Here is a 22230-nt window from a genome sequence, read left to right as displayed (position 1 = left end):
AGAGATGTGAACTTACCTAGCCAATGGAGAGGATTCCCCCTTTTATACCACTTCATATAACCTCCGTAGTCATGAAGTGGACCCCGGTTTGTTCGAGTTTGTTATGACATCAGCTGGTACTTGAGGAAGATGATTTTTAAGGAATCTTTTCTGTACCCCAGATGTACCTTCTTTGTCGTTTAGCGCCTGCAAGACAATCTGAAAGCATATTTCCCGCCAAAAAATATATACTCTCCATAATAAATTATTCTATTCGATATATTCATGTATGATTCTTCTTCATGTGACTTCTATTTGTAATAATATTTTTTTCAACATGTTTCTAAGGCATTCGTTAATCCTTTTGGCCGATATTAGTCTACTTTTGCTCTGGAGTATGTATCAGTCGTTATTAACTTACCCTGATACGGCAAGCATGTATTGACCGATATGGGCCCACCTTCGTTCGGCAGACATGTATTGACCGATTTTGGGCTATCCTTGCTTTGGTATGCGTATCGGTTGTTATTAACTTACCTTTATACAGACAGCATGTATCGACCGATATTGGCCTACCCTCGTTCGGCAGACATGTACCGACCGATATTGGCCTTCCTTCGTTCGATAGGCACGTATCGACCGATATTGGCCTACCTTCGTTCGGCAGACATGTATCGACCGATATTGGACTATCTTTGCTTTGACATGTGTATCTGTTGTTATTAACTTACCTTTATACAGACAGCATATATCGACCGATATTGGCCTACCCTCGTTCGGTAGACATGTATCGACCGATATTGGGCTATCCTTGCTTTGGCATGCGTATCGATTGTTATTAACTTACCTTTATACAGACAGCATGTATCGACCGATATTGGCCTACCCTCGTTCGGCAGACATGTACCGACCGATATTGGCCTTCCTTCGTTCGATAGGCACGTATCGACCGATATTGGCCTACCTTCGTTCGGCAGACATGTATCGACCAATATTGGGCTATCTTTGCTTTGGCATGCGTATCTGTTGTTATTAACTTACCTTTATACAGACAGCATATATCGACCGATATTGGCCTACCCTCGTTCGGCAGACATGTATCGACCGATATTGGCCTACCTTCGTTCGGCAAGCATGTAGCGACCGATATTGGCCTTCCTTCGTTCGATAGGCATGTATCGACCAATATTGGCCTACCTTCGTTTGATAGGCATGTATCGACCGATATTGACCTACCTTCGTTCGGTAGGCATGTAGCGACTGATATTGGCCTACCTTCGTTCGATAGGCATGTATCGACCGATATTGGCTTACCTTCGTTCGATAGGCATGTATCGACCGATGTTGGCCTACCTTCGTTCGACAGGCGTGTATCGACCAATATTGACCTACCTTCATTCGGCAGGCATGTATTGGCCAATATTAGGTTATCTCTGCTCTAGAGTGTGCATCGGTCGTTATTGGCTTTCCTCCTTTGACTCTTTTTTCCTTTTCTTTCCTCATCTGAAGACCCACAAAACCTAACCCATATCACATAGTATTAGACATGAATTGATAGCTCGGTATACGTCGCAACAAAATAGTGTCACGAAAAGAAAAAATAGGACCATCATGGACATGGTCAGATGCATGTTGAAGAAGAAAAATTTATCAGCTGAATTCTGGGTTGAAGCCGCTTCTTGTGTCATTTACCTAATTAACTGATCTTCAACAAAAAGGTTACAGAATTCTACTCCAAATGAGGCATGGTACGGAAAGAAACCAAATGTTACTCATTTAAAAACTTTTGGTTGTATTGCATATTCTCATATTCCTGATGCTTTAAGAACTAAACTTGATGACAAGTCTGAAAAAATGCATTTTTATTGGATATAGTGTAAGAAGCAAAGCTTTACAATCCAAAAACAAAAAAAAAAATTGTGATTAGCCGGGACACCCGCTTTGATGAAAAAGCTTCTTATGTTTTCTCAAATTCAGCAGGTTCATCAAGTTGGGAAATTCTTGAATTTGAAGATGATTCTTCATCATTGCAACCTGATATTCCTGAAATAAATATGTTTCGATCACCATCACAAGAACAAGAAGTTTGAGAGATATTTATGATGTGACTGAAGAAGTAAATATGATAGATCTAGTCTATTTTGCTTTCTTTGTAGGAGAAGATTAAATCACATATGAAGAAGCATCAAAAGAAAAGAAATGGGTGCATGCCATGAATGAAGAGATAAGCTCTTGGTGTTCAAAGAAGCAAGCAATTGTAGCACTTTCAACTACCGAAGCAGAATATATAGCAGTTTCTTCAGCTGGATGTCAAACTTTATGGTTAAGAGGAGTTCTTGAAAATTTAAAATGCAAGCAAAAAGATTCGATAATATTATATTGTGATAACAGTTCTACAATTTCTGTCTCAAAGGACCCAATACTGCATGGAAGAACAAAGCACATTCTCTTGCGATTTCATTTCTTAAGAGAACTCGTTGATGAAGGTGAAATCAATCTTGAATATTGTCCTAGCAATAAACAACTTGCTGATATTTTCACAAAGCCACTCGGAGGACCTATATTTTCAAGAAATATTATAACTCTAGGAGTCAGAAGTAAATTTGATTTACGGGAGACATTGATGGATTAATTAAACCAAAGTTAACTTCCCAAGAAAAACCTCTTCATCTTCATCTTCATCTTCCTTGTACGTTGAAGATTAAGTGACAATAAAACTCCCCAACAAAACTCTTCATTTCCTACAATAATTTTGGTTTTCAAAGAGTCACAAATTAATGCTGTCTTTGATGTTTTCTTTAATGTTGGTATGTGTTACAAGCAATTCAAAAATGTATAAAAGGAGAAGAACATGTATTGTTTTACATATGCTAGTAAAAACAAAAAATGCTTGGCTTCCTCTTAATCTTCATTCTCCTCTAAATATACTCTTCCTTGATTAATCTTCCTTCAGTACAACAAGCTTTTATATTTTAGTATTAACAGTAACTACTCAAGCATTCTAAAAGTGCCTAGAGAAGTTTTTGTTTGCATGTGAACTCGCTAGTCATATGACGTCTAACGCTGTATGAAAGCCCAGTGGGGTGATATTATGGATCATATGAGTTGTGATTAATGACAACAGTGATATGCCCTCATGTGTAAGTGGGAGATGTTGGTTATGCACACATCAAGGCATATGAACATGCCAAGGAAGATAATAGGATCACAACCCATTATCTATAATCTCCCCTTTCCCATTATCCCCATAATATATATGAGTATATAAAGAGTATTGGGACATTAGGAGAGGTGTAGAAAAAGTGGAAGAAGAGAGGTTGTTGTTGATCACAAGGCTGTTGTTACTTGTAGAGAAGTAGATAGTTTTTTCATTAAGGTATATTGAAAACTCAACTCATTTTGTCTATATAATCTCTTATATCCTTCAGTTATGGCGGAACAAAATTTGACAATTTTTTCATTAACTTGCATAAAAAATATTGTTATCTCAACCTGGTTTTCTAGTACACTTATGGAAAATCAGACATGAATACTTCTACAACTATCATCTCACTCTGACTTTTACTCTCTTTTTTGCTTCACAGGAAAAAATGACAATTGAGCATCTGCCACAGCTCCAAAACAAAGATCTCAGGCTTCTCAATCTCTTCTCCTAAGGGTTCACCTACCGATTCAAGAGCTCACAAGGATGGCATCCCTGCTGGTTATTCAAAGCCCGAAACTGATGCCCCATCAAAGTTGGTGAAATCCAGCACCAACCAAGTGTAGATTGTAACGTTTAGGTTGTTCTTTATCCTTATTGTTAGGTTGGCGGTATGCCTGTAAATATAGTTAGTTGTACAGTGTACCTGTTTTTGTTCATCAGGTGTGCATGCATCAGCATGACGCAAAGTATGCCATTTGCAGAATTCTTTTTTATTTCGCAACCACAGATCTAAATTCCTTCATCGCCCTCGATTCAGATCGAAGAGGGAGGCACTTCTACAGCAGCGTCAAGTTGGTGAAACCTAGCACCGAGTGTACGTAGATTGGAACGTTCAGGTTATTCTTTATCCGTCTTGTTAGGTTGGCAGCATAGGCCTGTAGATATAGTTAGTTGTACAGTGGGACCTGTTTTTGTTCATCAGCGGTGCATGCATGCCATGCCTCTGGATTTTGTAACATGTTTTTTTTTTAAAATCCGATTAACAATAATAAATGACAAACATTTCCAAAAAAAAATGAATACCGGCAATCCGGCTCTTATTTTTCTTATAGTTAAAAGTGTCTCATTTTAAATTTTCTTTCTAAATTATTCTTTTTTACTTGGATTGGCACTGCTGACGAATGTTGATATGCGGAGTAGCTCAGATGGGGGAGTCGTAATATTAACGTCGTCTGCGAGATTATCTCTGTCAGAGTTTGGCGGAGGAGGTTGGAAGGGGGTTTACGGCAGTGGTCCAGAAAATAAAAGCTGGTGTTGATATTTTCGCTGCAAATCATTTCAAACAGCTCATATCCAAAAGCTTCATCAATAAAAATTAAAAAACTAAAGCAGCAAGTTTCGACGAAAGTGAAATATATCATTAATGGAGTAGATTAAAGTCAAAATTATCATTATTGGCGGTGCATAATTATTATATTGTTTTTAGGATTGAGTATTCAATTTACAATGTAATTATGGGATAATCAGTTAGCATTGAGTATTCAATTTAGTACTCGGCGCCCACTTGGTAGTGGTGCTCGATCACTCGTTGCTTGGCCATTCAGATACTCGATCGACGTTCGATCACTTGACCACTCATCTATTCAGCGCATGACCATTCGACGCTCGATCAACGCTCAATCACTCAGTGCTCAGCCACTCGACCATTCGGCACTCGACCACTCGGTCATTCGACGTTCAATCTCTCTCGATCATTCGGCAATCGGCTAGGATCTAGTTATTTCTCTTGATCGCCCGATCAGGATTGAGTTACCAGATCGAACTTTACTAGTTTTCTGAGGCGCGGATCAAGATAATCTTCCATATTATCCACTCCTGACTTTGTTGATTATCCGAATATAATTGAGGGATTAAGGTGGTTTCCATATTATTATACCCTTCATAGCTTCGTTCGTTGGTCTACTCAATTATTAAAAAAAAGTATAATATAAAACTAAAGATTAGTTGATTTATATACATCTCATTAATTTATTTTAATTATTCATTGATGGATCAAACTAGCTTATGGTACGATCAAATTAAATTTATAAAATTACGGATTAGATTATGCCGTGTCAAATTCTATCATCTCTAATTCGAACTGCTTCAATTTATAGATAAAAGAATGAAACTCAAAATTTAGAGCATTTTAGACAAAGTAATTAACGGGGGGCAAAATGAAATTTTTGCTAAACTTACCCTTCACCGAAAGAGAAACGCGGGGAACTTCAATTTTAAGTCGGTTCTAATTAAGAGCGAGGTAACGTCTCCGTCTCAGAAATCGATCGACACAGCAGTTCATCTACCACGGGGACGATCGTGCCGAAAGGCTCATGCTCTTACTATATATATCTAGTAAAGCGAGACGTCGATAAAGGGCAGCCTACATCCAGCTCCTCAGATGGCAGCGGGAAAGCTGGTGTTCGCCGTCAACGGGGAGCGGTTCGAGGTCACCGAGGTGGATCCTTCCACCACCTTATTGGAGTTCTTGAGGACTCGCTCCCGGTTTACGGGTCCTAAGCTCGGATGCGGAGAGGGTATGCCTTCTATTTCTATTCTTAGGTTCCATGCGTGTAAGGCATGCTGAATGGTTCGTAAATCTTTCTATTTTTCGAGCTATATTTCGATAAAGCCGAGTGGTCGCCTCTATGGACTGATATGGGATCGATTTTTAATATGTGCAAAATGTATCATGGGTCATTTGACTCGTACAAATTAAGGTCACTGTATTGGATGGAGCCTCCATAATTTAACTCCCTTCTAAATTATATGAAGCAGTCTTAGACAATAGAGGAGTCAACCTGAGTAATCTACTTGGGTTGACCCTGGGCAGTGGGCTACGAGCATCGATGTGACGCTATCATCTCGAACTACTTCCTCTTTTTCTTCCGTATTTTCTTTCTCTTGCAGTAAATCCCTTTTTGAATGCTATCGGCCTCGGGCTACAAGTCTGGTAGCCTTAAACCGTTAAACGTGACACTGCTTTTGGTGCTTGAGTGAGGATTATCATATTTTGCTATATATGATAAAACCGAGTGTTTTTTTTTTTTCCTTTTTACTGTAAGATGTTTCAATGCTTACTTCGACTCTTAACCTAGAGGGTCGATTACGGGTCAAATCTAATGAACTAAATCTAGTCGCATGTAAAACATGCTTAATGGTTGGTAAAACTTTCTCATTTGGTGTTTCTAGAGAGAGACTAGTGTTTGCTTTTTCCTATATGCTTACTTTGCTTACTTTAGGTTTCTTGTCTGCCAGATGTTTTTTTTACATGTTTCTCTTCTGGTATTCATATACTATATATGAATTAAGCCTTGTTTTTGTGTAAAAACAATGTACATAGTTTTATATGATCACACATATTATATATATATATATATATATAAAAGTGATCGTTCCATGACTCTCACTCAGTCTGGGTGTCCGGAATCTAACTTGACACCCTGAGCGAATTTTGACCACTTAAGGCGCTCAGACTCAGTGAGAGTTACTCATGATCATCCACGAAAATCAACATTAATCATTAATATATATGTTTATTAAATTTTATCAACAAAGTTCTTTAATATACTCAACCTAAACGCTAAATGTCCCTCACAATATATTCCCATAGATAGAGGCATAGCTACATTGAAACCAGGAGTGCGACCACACCCCCAGAATTTTAAAAAAAAAAATACGCTAGGGAAAAAAATTAAAAGAACTTAATTATAAATTTTAAAATTGTTTGGGTTTTTTTTCATAAAAAGTGCAATTAAAAGCCACCAGCCGAACATCTCTTTCTCGAGGTAGACCTTTTTTTTCTCTTTCCTCAGTAAACCACCAGCCAAACATCTCTTTCTGCCATCAAAATCGTCCCCCACACTTCGTTGTCACCGCACACTATTGTTGCCAATGTCACTATCGTTTGTTACCTACCATCATCGATTCACTAATGCTCCACATCAAACGTTGTTTGATTGAGATGATGTTTTCTTACTTAGTTTTTTTCGATTGAGGATTTAAATGTTGGAAAAATGCATAGTGTTAAATTTTTAGTTATTGATATTTTTGTTTGCTAAATAAGTATGTTAGTATTTATAGATAAATGTTTAATTTATTATATGAAAGTGATCATTTTCATTGACGACCATTCAAAAGTTGATCAATTAAATTACATCATTTATTACATTAATAGATTCATCGTATAATTAACAGAAAACTCATAATTAACAATGAAATTTAATTTTTTAGTGATGGAAATTAAATTCCGTCATCAATGATTTTACTAATTGACTTTATAATTAGGGTATCATTCCTAATTTTTCCTTCTTGGAGCTCTAAAATCTTCCTTTCCGATTCTCTCCGATCAACCTTCTCTCTAATCTCTGACACACTCCTCTCCTCTTCGATCTTTTGCACGAGCACACATCTCGTCAATATGCTCGATCCTCTCTCCTTCCCTCTCCTCTTAGTGATGACTTGGTGGCGTCCTCGAAGAGAGGTCTCGCCTTGGTTGTAGTCTCGCAGCGAGGTCTCGCCTTGCAAACAGCCTAGTAGCGAGGTCTCGCTTCAGTTTGCCCTCAGTCCTAGTTAGCTTGAATCCACCCCTTTTGATTGAAAATCCTAGCTATGTCATTGCACACAGAGTGTCTAGTTTATTAGAGGATGATAAATTTATAACAATAGAGTATAAATCAATTACAGACACATGCTCTCAAAAAAAAAAAAATTCTTATTTTTTAATTATTTAATAATCGATTATAAATTGAGCCTATAATTTATCTCTCTTAATATAATTTATAATTTAAAGAAAAATAGTTAAGGTGCTTGGGTCGTAGTAAATCAATTTTCTTTTAAACCGTACAATATTACCTCAGTCATGTACGACCACAGATAAAATAATAAAGGATTAGTTCGGTCTTCAGTCTTATCACTTCTTTACTTTAGTTTTAGGTTAAGAAAAAGTGACATTCCATTCTCTAAATAAGAAAAAGGGGTTCGGAAATCGAAATTCATTTTTCTTTGTTTTTTTCATCGGCGTTTCTATTTGGAAAAGGTGCAATTTTTTCGGCTCCTGGTTTCTACTTCCCATTATTTGGATGTTCCAAGTATTAATTTTGATATACAATCATTTCTTTTTTACTTGTTTTGATGTTGAACGATAGCTGTTTGAAGTAATTAAGTACTTGATTGCAAAACTTTTGTAAGGATCTTGAGCTCCAATTCGCCTTCATCCGACTGGTGGGGTGTATCTGTTCATCCTAAAAGGATTTTGTTTGAACTACTATGCTTCGTTTATGAAAACATTTTAGGTGTGATGAAACTTTCACTTAGTTGTCACCATAGTTACACAATGCATTATGTTTAGGATTCTCATCTAATATTATGATTTGAATAATTATTGAATTATTTGTGAAAAATATCTAAGTTTTAAAGATCATATGTTGTCATTAATATACTAATGTGAAATAATAGAATAGTAAAATATAATTAAAACCTGCACAAGTGCCATTATTAGCATTCTTCCAGACATGCAAATGAGAAATGCATCAACCCCTAGTCTATGTTTGCTTCTATGTGTGATATGTTTATTGTGATCAATTGATTACATGTTTGTCAGATAATATCTTTATTTTTTTCTATGAAACTCAGATTTAACAAATCCCTTGTTTAATATAAATTTTGTCTACATGGATTAGGTGGATGCGGTGCTTGTGTTGTTTTTCTTTCTAAATATGATCCAGTTAGTGGCCAAGTGAATGGATCCAGTGTTAGTTCATGCCTTACCTTACTTTGCAACATAAATTTATGCTCTGTTACTACCACTGAGGGGCTTGGAAATAGCAAGGATGGTTTCCATTCAATTCATCAAAGATTCGCAGGATTCCATGCATCCCAATGTGGCTTTTGCACTCCTGGAATGTGCATGTCACTCTTTTCTGCCCTTAACAATGCAGACAATACCAATAGGCCTGAGCCTCCCAGAGGGTTCTCAAAGATCAAAAAATATGAGGCTGAGAAGGCTATTTCTGGCAATCTTTGTCGATGTACTGGATTTAGGCCAATTGCAGATGTCTGCAAGAGCTTTGCAGCCGATGTTGATTTGGAGGATTTGGGTTTTAATATATTTTGGGAAAAGCCAGAAGATGCAAATGTGGAAAGATTACCTCCTTACAATCAACACAAAGTCTGCACTTTTCCTGAATTCTTGAAGTGTGAGATCAATTCTTCCATGAATACCTTGAAGAGTTTCAAGGATAATGGTGCACCAGAATGCCACTGGTATCGACCTGCTAGCTTTGAGGAGCTTTATGAACTTCTGAATTCCAGTGAATTCATTGAAAGTCATGTTAAAATGGTTGTGGGTAACACAATGTCTGGTGTTTACAAGGAAATTAACCTATATGATAAGTATATTAGTCTAACAGGAATACCAGAACTCTCGATCATTGAAAGGAATAACAAAGGGTTTACATTTGGAGCCGCTGTGACAATATCTAAAGCTATTGAAGTGTTGAAAGAAAGGGATGGAAATGTACTAAATTCAGATGGAGAATTGGTCTTTGGTAAAATTGCTGAACATATGGATAAAGTGGCTACACCATTTGTTAGAAATATGGCTAGCTTGGGTGGGAATCTAATTATGGCTCAAAGATACCAGTTTCCTTCAGATATTGCTACAATACTGCTTGCTGCTGGATCAACTGTTTGTCTTCAGATGGCTTCAGAAAGGCTAATTCTTTCACTTGAGGAATTTTTGGAGGGGCCTCCATATGATGATAGAACCATACTTATAAGCATACATATTCCTTATTGGAGTTCAGCAAGTATCTCATCATCTGGAACTAGCAAATACAATATTATATTTGAAACATACAGAGCAGCTCCACGTCCTCTTGGGAATGCCGTGTCTTATCTAAATTCTGCTTTCTTGGCTCATGTTGCTTCTGATAAGTCCTCTGGGGATATTGTTTTACTGAAACTACACTTGGCTTTTGGTGCTTATGGCACTGAACATGCCATCAGAGCTAGGAAAGTTGAAAATTTTTTGGTTGGTAAAATTCTCACGGTCTCTGTGCTAATTGAAGCCATTAAATTACTGAAGGAGATTATCATACCTAAAGAAGGCACGTCTCATCCAAGATACAGAACAAGTTTGGCTGTTGCTTTTCTATTCAAGTTTTTTCAACCACTAGCAAAAGACTTGGCTCAGGTTGAGAAGAATAATTTTCACATTCCGGGTGTCATATTGTCTTCAAAGCAATTAGTTGAGTTTAGCACAGAATACTTTCCTGTTGGCAAACCTATCAAAAAAGTTGCAGCTGAAATTCAAGCCTCTGGTATGCGCTTTTTGATTATTTCTTTTAATAATTACATCGATCTTATTTTATTGAAAATTAATATATATCATATAGAGGGAGGATGACCTACAATTCACTCGATAAAAGATACATTTTATATATAGAGAGGATGACTCCGGCCAGTACAAAATATATCATATAGGTTATATCTATATTAAAGGGTAAATGGTTCGGTAAAGAATGCATCTCATATAAGACGTGAATGACCTACAATTCATTTAATACGAAATGCATCATAATTGAAGGCTTTGATTAAAGGTTGTCAATAGAGTTCAATATCTAATAGTATCTTTTTCAGATTAGAATGGCTTCTTGTTGGTTAAATAATAGTATAGTGTGTGGCTACATGCTGTTTATTAGGCCATTGAACACATGCAATTTATCAAGCCATTGAACTCTATGAACGGTACATGAAATTTATTAATCCATTGAACTCTACAAAAGGTTAATATCACTTAGTGTTGTTAGTTATGTGGAAAGAATAAAACCAAGTATTCGACACACACAAGTGCCTTTGATTAAGTGATGTTGGAAGTTATAATATTTTTTTTATTTGTTTTTCCATGTAATGTAATATGGACTTGCTTTCACTTTCCTTTTTTTTTTTTTGAAAAGTGTGTGCTAGTTCATTGATCACTTAGCCAACCCACTTTTGACAGAAGTTCTCCAGATGCTAGATTTTTCTTCTTAAGACCATAGGTTATTTTGCTATGACCATTTTGTTCTATTAATAATCTTATGATCAAACCAGGTGAAGCACTGTATGTTGATGACATTCCTTCTTCAAAAGATTGCCTTTATGGTGCATTTATTTATAGCACCAGACCTTTTGCTCATATAAAGGGCATTACATTCAACTCTTCTCTGGTATCTCGTAAGGTCGTTGCTTATATTAGCATCAATGATATCCCAGAAGGAGGCAAAAATGTCGGATCTGGCTATACATTTGGAGACGAACCATTATTTGCTGATTCTTTGACTGAATATTCTGGTCAATGTCTTGGAATTGTGGTATACTCCCTTTGTTCCTCTCTCTGGTTTGCATGCTATCTATTTTGGTAATGAATATTTAATCCTGGAGGAGTTAGTTATGATTATTAAAATAAAATCATTTCATATGACCTTCTAGATTTGCAGTGATCATAATTCCCTTTGAAATCTGATTATTTGACTATTTTAGGTTGCAGAAACACAGAGATATGCCAACATGGCTGCAAAACAAGCAGTTGTACATTATTCCACTGAAGGCTTGGAACCTCCAATTCTCTCTGTTGAAGATGCTGTCAGAAGGTCAAGTTTCTTTGATATCCCTCCATCTCTGTATCCTGCAAAAGTAGGAGATCTGGCCAAAGGAATGGATGAAGCTGATCACAAGATTCTCTCAGCTGAGGTGTGAGCTCTCTTTATTGATTTCATTAAGATAAATGATAATCACTTTGTTATCTTCATCTTGGTACTTTTTTATGGCTAATTGATTATATTCTTCTTGGAGATAATACTTTAGTTCCACATTATTATGTTTTGGTATCGTATATTTTTATAGTTCTAAATCTTGTTCCATGTTACACTATATGGCTAAGACATGCCCTTTTGACAATCTATCGAGATGATACAAGGGGTGTCAAAAATGATGATTGAGCTATTTCCATCTCCTGATGCGAGATAACAATGCTAAGGAGTTCGATGAGTGATAAAAAGATTGATAGGATAATATAAAGCTTGAAACAACACAACTTTAATAGAAAAATCATAGGAACCAACAATATAATCATAGAATTGTTCCCAAAATGTATGCACAATAAAAGTAGAAAAAATTGTAAGTAAATCTAACATAGAAAGAAATCCTTTAATTATTCCAAAGTTGATTACTATAACCTACTATTAAGTTAGACAAATAATGACTATCAACATCAAGGAGATGATTTTTTTTATTCTCAAATTGTTTGTTTACATGTAAAACTTACATGAAACTAAGCCATACCAAATAAGCATCATGAGATTGTATAAACCCATTTACTGACTTTCAAAGCACTGCATTAAATCAAAGATGTAGTGTGTATCATGAGATTTTAGAAATGTCATCACCTTGTTATCACATTGAAGAAAATTGACATGTTAATCTTTGATAGTTTTTTTCGGGTATCACAGATGAGCATGACACTAGATAGACCCAGTTTCATCTTGAAAGAGAGGATGCATTTCTTGATCTCCTTTACCTTGCCAGATTTATTTATTTATTTTCATTGGGTCCAGGGGCTGAATGCTAGGACCATGCTATAAATTAGATAATAGATAAATACTAAATGACCTTTGCTACATAGGATGGGTTGGAAATCTTCTTGCTTCATGTATGCATGATTTTTTTCCCCCTCAATGTTTGCAATCCAATGAAGGCCCTTCAATTTACTATATGATTCATGTTTACTAGTGTTATGAACTTGTTATCTAATGTCCAAGTAACTTTCTTTAGTGAATTGGTAGTTTATTATGTCATTGATATATATGCAGGTTAAACTTGAATCTGAGCATTACTTTTATATGGAAACACAAGCAGCCTTTGCCATACCTGATGAAGATAATTGTATAGTGGTTTACAGTTCTAATCAATACCCTGAGGGTACCCAGTTTGTTATTGCAAGATGCCTTGGAATACCACAACATAATGTCCGTGTGATTACAAGAAGAGTTGGAGGAGGTTTTGGTGGGAAAGCCTTTCGATCAAGTCCTGTGAGAATCTGAACTTAACATATTTCTTTGAACTTTATTTCATAAGGATATCATTGGGTGATAGATATGATCAAACAAAACAATCATTGGTATTATTATTTTTTAAAATAAAGAAGTGTATAATAAGCATAGAATACAGATTACAGAAACTCTTTTGCATAGCATATAAACTAGCATCATTATAGGAGATCCTTTAGAAAAAATTAACGGTAGGATCTTGTTTCATGATGTTCTTAATATTTACTTTTGCTATCTATGTTTGGATTTCTTAACCAGTTCCTTTGTTAACTTTCTCTATTATTGAAACAAAGCAGTGTTATGTAATTCTTTGATGAAATAAAAAAAATATGGAAAGAGCAAGGTCAAATCCTTGGCATTATGTAATGAAATTATGGTCAATAAAAAAATTAGTTTACATTGTCTTGGTAAATCATGTCAAATTTTTTGTAGAATTCTTCCCCTATTGCAGTTGCTTCTGGGTTTTCCTATTAATAGATGTAATTTATATTTTTAGCTCATTCTACGTCCAGTCAAAATATCTCAAATCTCAAAGTCGTTCAATCATACCATTTTGCTACATTTTGGGCAAAACAATAATTAAAATAGTGCCATTCTCTTTCTCTCTCTGGCTTTGGAATGTTTATGATTTAGCTAATAAACTCTAAGACTTTGGTTTTTCCCTGATGCTCACAGATTGCAACAGCATGTGCTCTCACAGCCTTTAAACTGCAACGTCCAATAAAGATGTACCTTGATCGTAACACAGATATGGTAATGGTAGGAGGAAGGCATCCAATGAAAATAACCTATTCTGTGGGTTTTAAATCCGATGGGAAGATTACGGCCTTGTACTTGAATATATTGATAAATGCAGGCATATCAGAGGATTGTAGTCCACTTATTCCAGGTCCCGTTATAACTTGTTTAGAAAAATACAACTGGGGTGCTCTCGCTTTTGATATTAAAGTATGCAAGACGAATCTTACAAGTAAATCATCGATGCGAGCACCTGGGTATCTTCAGGGATCCTACATTGCCGAAGCTATTATTGAGCGCGTAGCATCTTTCCTGTCCTTGGATGTTGATGTTGTGAAAAAAAGAAATATGCATACATATGAAAGCCTTAAGTTGTTTTATGGAAGCATCAGTGGAGAAGCTCCGGAATATACTTTACCTGCTATAGTTGATGAGTTGTTTACATCTGCAAGCTACTTCAATCGTCTTGAAATGGTATTGCATTTCAATAATTGCAACAAATGGAGAAAACGAGGGATTTCCTGGGTACCAATTGTATACGATGTTCAACCAAATCCAACACCGGGGAAAGTTTCTATTCTAAACGATGGTTCAATTGTTGTTGAAGTTGGAGGAATTGAAATAGGCCAGGGACTGTGGACAAAGGTGAAGCAAATGACAGCATTTGGTCTCGAACAGCTATGGGATGAAGGGAGAAAAGATCTTTTGGATAGAGTTAGAATCATTCAAGCAGATACTCTGAGTTTGGTTCAGGGCGGTCCAACTGCTGGAAGCAGCAAATCTGAAGCAAGTTGCGAAGCAGTTCGTCTAGCATGCTCTATTCTAGTAAGCAGATTAAAGCCTCTTAAGCAAAGATTAGAAGAACAAATGGGATCAATTTCATGGGACACCCTCATTACCCAGGTGTGTAATTACGTCATTAAGCAACTGTGTTTATTTATTTGCAAGAACTTAAGCTTATTTCTGTAGTTTCTATGTGTTACTTGCTTATGCAAGTGTAGGACAGGATAGCTAATGCGTTCACTTTTAGCGATTTCCTCGACATTCTCATACTTTGGAAATCAAAGCAATTACTTGGTTTCATCCATTATTAACTAGTTACCTTGTATATACAGGCAAATTTGCAATATGTGAACTTGTCGGCGAGTACATTTTGGGTTGCTGACAATACTTCAACATATCTTAATTATGGGGCTGCTATAAGTGAGGTATCCTCCTTTGTAGATCATCCATATGATTGACTTGTAATCTCATTGCTTGTCTGTTTTCTTGATTTCGGAAATTGTGTGCATTCTAGGTTGAAATTGATGTTCTCACTGGAGCTACTACCATATTGAGAGCAGACCTTACATATGACTGTGGACAGAGCTTGAGTCCTGCTGTGGATCTAGGACAGGTTTTCTTTTTTCTTTTGTCCTATTGATTTTAATTAATTCTAGGATCCTAAATCATGTTGATACTTATATTTGAGTGTTTCTGCAGATTGAAGGATCTTTTGTTCAAGGAATTGGATTTTTTGTGGATGAGAAACTCGAGGAAAACTCAGATGGATTGGTGATTTCTGATGGTACTTGGACATACAAGATCCCTTCTATCGACACCATCCCAAAGAATTTTAATATTAGAGTAATGAACAGTGGGCATCACAAGGACCGAGTCCTCTCCTCGAAGGGTATGCATATGCTTCAGCTATTTTAGAAATTGTCCAGAAGTGATTGGCCTTCATGCTAAAACAAAACAATTACTGAAGCAAGTAGATAAAACAAGATGTCTTAACTCCAAGATGCTTAGAATGTAATCGCTCCTTGTTAACAGACCTTATCAAATTAAATCCTAATGCACCTTTTCTCTTTCCTGCCATTAGCTTTCTAATTTTAAAGCTTCAAGTAGCTGATAAGTTTAATTTCTTGCACGCAGCTTCTGGGGAACCACCTTTGCTTCTAGCTGCTTCAGTTCACTCCGCCATACGGAAAGCAATACGAGCTGCCCGGGCTGATTTCTCCTCAACTGACCCTAACGATAGCTCTGTTTCTTCATTCCAGTTTGATCCTCCTGCAATCATGCCACTGGTAAAAGAGCTCTGTGGCCTAGACACCGTGGAGAAATACTTGGAAGCTCATGGAGAAGTATAAGATAGCGTTTGTGCCAATAAATGAATGAATGAATGCATATTTAAATATGAAATGGTATGCAAGAGGAGATGATTTTCCTGGTACAGTTTATTTGGCATGTGATATTTAACTAAGAAATGATGTGTTAGTAACTTGTTGCTCGTCTTGTGCACTGAAATAGATTGATGAACATTATGGATGTTCAAATCCTTTTTAGCAGGTTCATTACCATTTTTTTTCTCCATAATTTTGTCGAAATCATTGCTTTTGAGAAAAAACATACTAGACAGGACAAATTGAGAATTAATTTCAATTCTCACATCAAAATTTCGTGTAAAGTAAATATGAATTCAAACAATTATAATAATCGTTACAATCCCGGCAGTTATAGTCCCACCACGAGGCTCAACACCCGAAGAACTAAGTACTCCTCCTTGGTCAAGTAGTAGTCACATCCTCTCGGAATTGAGGCCTCCTGTTGTTGTTTTCTCGAATTTCTTTATCCTGATTACATTCTGTTCCAAACAGATTTAAACGACAAACTGATGCATGAGATGCTTGGTTTCAATAACTTTATTTTTTCCCATTAACTTGCATAAAAATGGTTATCTCAAACTGGTTTTCTAGTACAAGAGCTCACAAGGATGGCATCTCTGCTGGTTCAAGCCCGAAACTGATGCCCCATCATCGATCCGGGCAATTCAGATCAAAGTCAAGTTGGTGAAATCCAGCACCAACCAAGTGTAGATTTGAACGTTTAGGTTGTTCTTTATCCTTATTGGTTTAGTCCGAAACTGTTCTTTAAAAGTGCATTTTATACAGAAAACAATTTATAAAGTGTCTAATTTTAAATTTTCTTTCTAAAATATTCTTTTTTACTTTGATTGGCTTAATACTGTTATTATTATTTTAATGAAAATTATTATTTATTTTAGCTGTTTAATTAAAATTAATATAATATAAAATAATTTGAATGTTATAGTAATTTTAATTAATATTATAATAGTTTTAAAAATATTAAAATAATTTTAATCAATGCTAGAATAATTTTGATCTTTTTTTAATGAAAAAATAAATGTCATTTTAGTTTTTACCAAAAATGAAAATTTTGTATAAAAAAGTGCATCATTTCAATAAATAAATCTTTGATGTCAAGGCCATGTCACAATTTATGTTTTTAGATTTATAGTAAAAAAAAGGCAATATAAATATGAGTCATATGACTCTGCTCCCAAGTTAGCGGATCTGAATTCTGATACATATGGGACAGACCTATCTGAGACTCAATAACTCGTTAGGACTAATTAAGAGCATGCCCATGTGGTAACTATGATCAGAGGATTAATTGTATTAGAAAATAATTATTGTAAGTAAATAGTTATTTATTTTCTAATTATTAAGGAATAATTATTATTAGAAAATAGTTATTTGTTTTCTAATTATTAGAGAATAATTATTATTAGGAAATACTTATTATTTTCCTAATTTATGTATTTTCCTATTTTCACTTGTAATGGTATTTATATATATCATATGTTATCATTAATAATATGTGTGAATTCTATCATCAATATGGTATCAGAGCGATAATCTTAACAGCAATCTTTTTTTATTTTTTCTTCTTTCTTTTTCTCCTCTCTTCCATGTTTTCTTTTCTCACGGTTCAAAAAAAAAAACCTTAGCGTTCTTCTCCTTTCTTTACCATTGACGCCAACAGGATTCGCCGCTGTCGCGTCTTTTCTACTATTCACCTGTTGCTGCTGTTAGTTAGAGCCCTAGAGCCAATCAATTGATGATTGTTGTATGGACTCGTTGTATCATATTCTTGTATATAAATAAAGGCATTTGTTTTTTGTTATTATACTTACTTGTATTGGTGCCAAATAACTAAATATAATAACGTCCTTGAGTAGAAGGTTCTTACCTATATCAATCGATTGGTTGAATCGATAGTGAGATGATATAGGGAACACTACTCTTAATCATTCCTAGTCAAGTATTAGCATTTAGGGACAATGTTAATGCGACGAGACTAGCATGTAGGTCAACTCGATAACTTGATCTCACAAGTCATGGATATGGAGATATCAAGTTGACACATGAGTATGTATTGGAGAATGTATACTGAATGACTCACCATGAGAAAGTATCATGGATCGTTATATGAGTGTCATATACTTTCTCATGTGGCTATTAGTATGACTACTAGTCCTTGGACCTGAAGTCACCATGGTTCCCTACATAAGGAGTTACGTACTTTGGCTTCGTCAAACGTCACCCGTAACTAGGTGGACTATAAAAGCGATTACTGGGTATGTAACAAATTATGCGGAGGGATGTGAGTGATGCAGATGAGATCTATCCCTCTTATATGACGGGAGTGACATCGATATTCTTGATAGAGTGAGATCACTAAGTGCATGACCATGCCCAAATGAGTCAATATGAGATATTGAGCTCATTTGATTGAGTGAGTCTACTTGGGATTCAAGATTTAGATTGATTAGAGGATGACACCGTCTATGCCTCACATTGATCAATCTAGATGTCAAGGATAGAAGGACACTTGTCATATATTGTGAGGAGTCACAATTAGTAGTCACAAGGTGATGTTGGATCTCAACATTCTTGTAACTTGGGTAGTAATGATGTGTTGCTAGATACCGCTCATTACTTATGCTTCTAAATGGGTTTAAGAGCATTGCCAACGTTACAAGAACCTATAGGGTCACACACAAAGGGCAATTAGATGGAGATTAGGTTCATTTGATGAACCAAATTAGATTAAGAGTAATCCAAATTGAGCTAATTGAGTTGGACTCAATTTGGTTCATGTGTTAAGTGAGTCTAATTTAGACTTAGACTCATTTAATTAATTTAATTCAATGAATAAATATTCATTAAATTAAAATTGACTTGAACCAATGGTTAAATTAGATCAACCAAGGGAGAGAAGTGGTCAAGTTTGACTTGACTTAAGTAGGAAGATGAAGAGTCAAGTTTTGACTTGACTTTGACTTGACCAATGCCACATCATCAAGGCTTCTTCATTTGGTCAAGTTTGACTTAACCAAATGACACCTCATGGAGGAGATCAAGAGACTTGACTCTTGATATCCCATGGAGGTTACAAAACCTCATGAAGTGGCCGACCACTTTTAGTGTGGAATGAGTTGTTTTCATTCAAGTGAATTCATTTCTTCTTCTTCCTCTCAAGGTTTCTTCTCTCTCTCTCCTCTCCATTGCCGAGACCTTGCATGAGTGCTAGCACACTCTAAGGTTTCTTCTCCATCTCTTGCTTGTGTGGATACATATAGAGGAGTATCTACTTTGATACTCTCGAGATCCGGCGAACCTTGGACGAGCGGGATTACGCGAAGGGTTTCGCATCAAGGGTAACCTCTTATTTTGTAGATCTAAAGTAGATCTAGGGTTAGAAAACTCATACTTGAAGTTTTACGAATTTTTAATCTTCGCATGGATCCGTGGCATGGGAATTTCGGAGTTTCCGTAACGCAAAAAGTAATTTTTGCAGCCCGAAAATCCCAATAGTGTTATCAGAGCCACGTGCGAAGCGAGTATGAGTGTTAATTTGTATTTTTATGAAAATTACAGATCTGTAACTTTCTGTGAATTTATGATTTTTGGTGTTTTTATGGGTATTTTTCTTGTAGAAGCGAAGCACAAGTGTTTAGACACTTGTAGGCTTTGACTACCGAGAAAATATTTCCGAAACGGCAAGGTTTTGCCCCAAATCGTTTTGGGACAGTGGGCTAAGACGCTGTAGGATCGCTAAGGAACACTCGCGATGGTTATATCGCGGGTAGGGGTGCTGCTCCTGACCCCGCAAAGGGATTCATTCCGCGATTGCGCCCGAAAATCGCTAAACGGGACCACCGAGAATTTTTACTCATAAAAATTGTAAGAAAAATTACAGAAATTTATAGAAATTACATAATTTAGAATTATGTATTATTTTGTGATGGTCATGGCCCAAAAGACCCAATTAGATTGGAAATTTGTGTTGTAATTCATATTATGACCTGCGTGCCATTTTCTGTGATGTGCGTGTTGTATATGATACGCGACTTGCGCGTCGTGCCTTTCCTATTTTTATATTCCTGTTATAAATAGTTTAGACTCGAATGTAACTCGAGTTTCATCTTTGTAATGTACAAATCGGAGCGGTGGAAGATCCACTCGAGACGGAGTTACGAGGAGGGCGCGAGCAACACAAGGTGGTCAAGGAAGGAGCTTGAGAAGCTGTTGACCTTAGGTTGACCATCCGATCTTCTCATTGGCTTGAGAAGATCGTAGTAGGGCCATGACTAATCACAAAAATATTTAATTAATTGCTTGTGTGTGTATAGTTAATGCATGCTAGAATAATAATTAATTAGCGCCTTAACGATTAGATTAGATCTAAATTGCGTACATGATGCACCCTCATGATTAGATTAGATCTAAATCGAGTATATGATACGCATCGTCGATTAGATTAGATCTCAATCGCGTCAACTCGAAATGCCTACCATGCCGTGATATCCATCACTACCTCGATCACATGTTGTTGTTGAATCTGCCAAAGCAGAGCAACGCATACTATCTTGGTAGGATGCGGAGGGACAATCTTGGTCCCGCCTATCAACGCATGGGTGAGTACAACTCAATTAGATTGAGTAACTAGTTAACTTAATTGGATCGAGTTTAACTATAGGCATTTTCTAATTGTTGGTAGATAGGACAAAATCATGTTTATATTAACTCTTGGGCGTATTAGCCAAAGCTAACTCGAGTTTTAATATAAATGCGGATCTTGATCCTATAAACAAGAGTTGCATAGAGATGTAATTGGTAATTAGTTACCTACCGATCATACTAAGTGTTGGACGTTTTAGCCAAAGCTAACTCAGGACATAGTATGATGTGGATCTTGTCCCACATGAATTATAGAATTCAGTGGGAGCATCATTTAATTAAAAGGCCTAATTAAATGATTACTAGAATATGATCTTTATTTATTTTCTACATTTTTCTGTTGTAGATTACCATGACGTCAAATACGAACTCTTTCTCCCTACGTTCCATCCTTGAGAAGGACAAGCTCAACGGAGCTAATTTCCTGGACTAGTACAGAAATCTGAGAATAGTTCTCACTCAAGAAAGAAAACTGTACGTTCTGGAGCAGCCCATTCCGAAGGCACCTCCTACCACTGCCATGCCAGCAGACCGAGATGCTTACAAGAAGCATCAAGATGACGCATTAGATGTGTCTTGTCTCATGCTTGCAACCATGAACTCTGAGCTTCAGAAGTAACACGAGTTGATGGATGCTTATGATATGGTTGAACATCTTCGTCAATTGTATCAAGGACAAGCAGGGCACTGGAAGAGGAACTGCACAGGATACCTGGAAGATCTTAAGAAGAAGAGAAATAAGATTTCTACTTCAGGTATACATGTTATAGAAGTCAACCTCTCTATTTCTTCATTGTAGGTATTAGATATCGGATGTGCTTCTCACATTTGTACTAATGTACAAGCGCTGAGAAATAGCAGAGCATTGACGAAGGGCGAGATAGATCTACGAGTAGGTAATGGAGCACGGGTTGCTGCTGTTGCTGTAGGAACTTATTATCTATCTCTACCCTCTGGGCTTGTACTAGAATTAGATGAATGTTGTTATGTGCCTGCCTTGACTAAGAACATAATTTCAGTTTCTTGTTTAGACAAGAAAGGTTTTTCATTTATAATAAAGAACATGTTGTTCAGTTTATTTAAATGATATGTTCTATTGTAGTGCACCTCTGATGAACGGACTCTACATTCTAGACCTTGAAAAGCCTATCTATAACATAAGTACCAAGAGGTTCAAGTCAAATGACATGAACCAAACCTATATCTAGCACTGTCACTTAGGTCATATAAATGACAAACGCTTATCCTAGCTCCATAAGGATGGTTTGCTGGACTCATTTGATTTTGAATCATATGAGACATGCGAGTCATGCCTTCTAGGCAAGATGACCAAAACTCCCTTTAGTAGATACAGTGAGAGAGCGACTGACTTGTTAGGTCTTATACATAGTGATGTATGTGGCCCTTTCAATGTCGCTGCTAGAGGTGGTTA

At 36.3% G+C, this 22230-nt stretch overlaps 1 protein-coding gene across 2 annotated transcripts; it reads left to right on the top strand.

Moving 5' to 3' along the window:
• Window positions 1-5315: 5315 nt before the first annotated feature.
• LOC122005525 (indole-3-acetaldehyde oxidase-like) lies at window positions 5316-16319 on the top strand. Of its 2 annotated transcripts, none has more exons than XM_042560581.1 (10): window positions 5316-5700; window positions 8845-10485; window positions 11258-11517; window positions 11687-11896; window positions 13015-13233; window positions 13927-14892; window positions 15105-15197; window positions 15287-15385; window positions 15472-15661; window positions 15907-16319. In XM_042560581.1, exons 1-10 carry the CDS (start codon window positions 5565-5567, stop codon window positions 16119-16121), a joined length of 4029 nt encoding a protein of 1342 aa, XP_042416515.1. In that variant the 5' UTR covers window positions 5316-5564; the 3' UTR covers window positions 16122-16319. The 2 variants fall into 2 exon arrangements, with proteins under 2 accessions (XP_042416515.1, XP_042416516.1); XM_042560582.1 differs by lacking the exon at window positions 5316-5700 and adding an exon at window positions 8086-8201.
• The last annotated feature ends 5911 nt before the right edge of the window (window positions 16320-22230 follow it).

This window comes from Zingiber officinale, chromosome 7B, assembly GCF_018446385.1.
Source record: "Zingiber officinale cultivar Zhangliang chromosome 7B, Zo_v1.1, whole genome shotgun sequence".
In the NCBI taxonomy this organism is placed as follows: domain Eukaryota; kingdom Viridiplantae; phylum Streptophyta; class Magnoliopsida; order Zingiberales; family Zingiberaceae; genus Zingiber; species Zingiber officinale.
The sequence above is the reverse complement of the archived record's forward strand: the minus strand, read 5'-3'. Positions and strand labels throughout refer to the sequence as shown.